At 69.9% G+C, this 1,304-nt stretch overlaps 1 protein-coding gene across 1 annotated transcript in view; it reads right to left on the bottom strand.

Annotated features, from left to right (window-relative positions):
- Window positions 1-1,304, bottom strand: part of ZBTB7B (zinc finger and BTB domain containing 7B) — a 5,733-nt gene that overhangs the window by 2,029 nt on the left and 2,400 nt on the right. Inside the window, 4 exon segments of the mRNA XM_019474121.1 lie at window positions 7-28; window positions 31-103; window positions 106-319; window positions 956-1,303. Of these exon segments, the coding sequence (XP_019329666.1) occupies window positions 7-28; window positions 31-103; window positions 106-319; window positions 956-1,303 (657 nt within the window).

Below are 1,304 nucleotides of genomic sequence, written 5' to 3'. Positions count from 1 at the left end.
AGAGGCGAGAGGCGCAGCCCCTCCAGCTGGAGAGGTCGAGGCCGGGGGGGCCGGCGGGCGGTGGGGGTGGCTCATCACGGCGACGGCGGCGGGGCCGGGGCCAGGGCGGTCGCAGTTCTGGCCCTTGAGGTGCCGCTGGAGGTGGTCATCCTTGGCGAAGGCCTTGTGGCAGAGGTAGCACTCGTAGGGCCGGGCGCCCGTGTGCAGGTGCATGTGGTTCTTCAGGTCGTAGCTGTGCAGGAAGCGGGCGCTGCAGTGCTGGCAGGAGTAGGGCCGCTCGCCCGTGTGCTTGCGCATGTGGATCTTCAGCTTGTCGTTCCTGGGGGGGGGACAGGCAGACGTTGGCATGGGGTGGCCGGCATCCCTGGGGAAGCAGCCACCCGGCCACGGCAGGCAGGGGGATGGTGCCGGCAGCCCCACGGCAGGGATGCGTGGGCAGGGAATGTGTGGCAGGGATGCTCTGCAGGGCGTGGGGGTCTGGGTGCTCTGGCGGGGCAGGGGACCACGCCTGGGCTGCCTGGCTAGGGCGTGCGGGGACCGCCGTTGCACCAGCGGTGGTGCAAAATGGGTCCCTGTGTTGTACCACACCAGGGATGCAGCCAGGTTTGGCAGGGGATGCTGCCAGGTCCCCCGGGTGGCAGGCAGGGAGGGTCGGTCTGGCAGCACTCATGGGGTGCAGAAGAGCCCACGGTCCTGCGCTGAACCATGGCGGGGATGTGGCCAGGCACTGGCAGGGCTGGCAGGGGAGGTGTTGCGGCGGATGCTGCCAGGTCCCCCGGGTGGCAGGCAGGGAGGGTCGGTCTGGCAGCGCTCATGGGGTGCAGAAGACCCCACGGACCTGGGCTGCACCATGCCAGGGATGTGGCCAGGCACCGGCAGGGCTGGCAGGGGACGTGCCATGGGGGATGCCGTCAGGTACCTGTCAGGCAGGGAGGGTCCATCCGGCAACACTCACCGTGTGAAGCGGACCCCGCAGACCTGGCAGGCGAAGGGCTTCTCACCCGTGTGTGTGCGCATGTGGCGGGGCAGCTTGCCAGCGCCGTGGATGACCTTGTGGCAGACGGGGCACTCCTGGGGCATCTGCGAGCGACGCTTGCGCACCAGCTTGTCGGGGGTATCCAGCCCGGGCGCCAGCGACTCGTGGTGCAGCGAGCTCAGGTACACCATCAGGTCGGGGTCAATGGCGTCCTCGTCAGAGGCGGCCTCCTCGGGGGACAGTGGGGGCTGGTAGGGGAAGGGGAAGGGGTGCGGGGCCAGCTCCTCTTCCTCGGGCAGCTCGAAGCTCTCGTAGGGCAGGGGCAGCC

Source organism: Aptenodytes forsteri, unplaced genomic scaffold (assembly GCF_000699145.1).
Source record: "Aptenodytes forsteri isolate BGI_AS27 unplaced genomic scaffold, ASM69914v1 Scaffold617, whole genome shotgun sequence".
Lineage (NCBI taxonomy): Eukaryota > Metazoa > Chordata > Aves > Sphenisciformes > Spheniscidae > Aptenodytes > Aptenodytes forsteri.
This window is presented reverse-complemented; position numbering and strand designations above follow the sequence as displayed.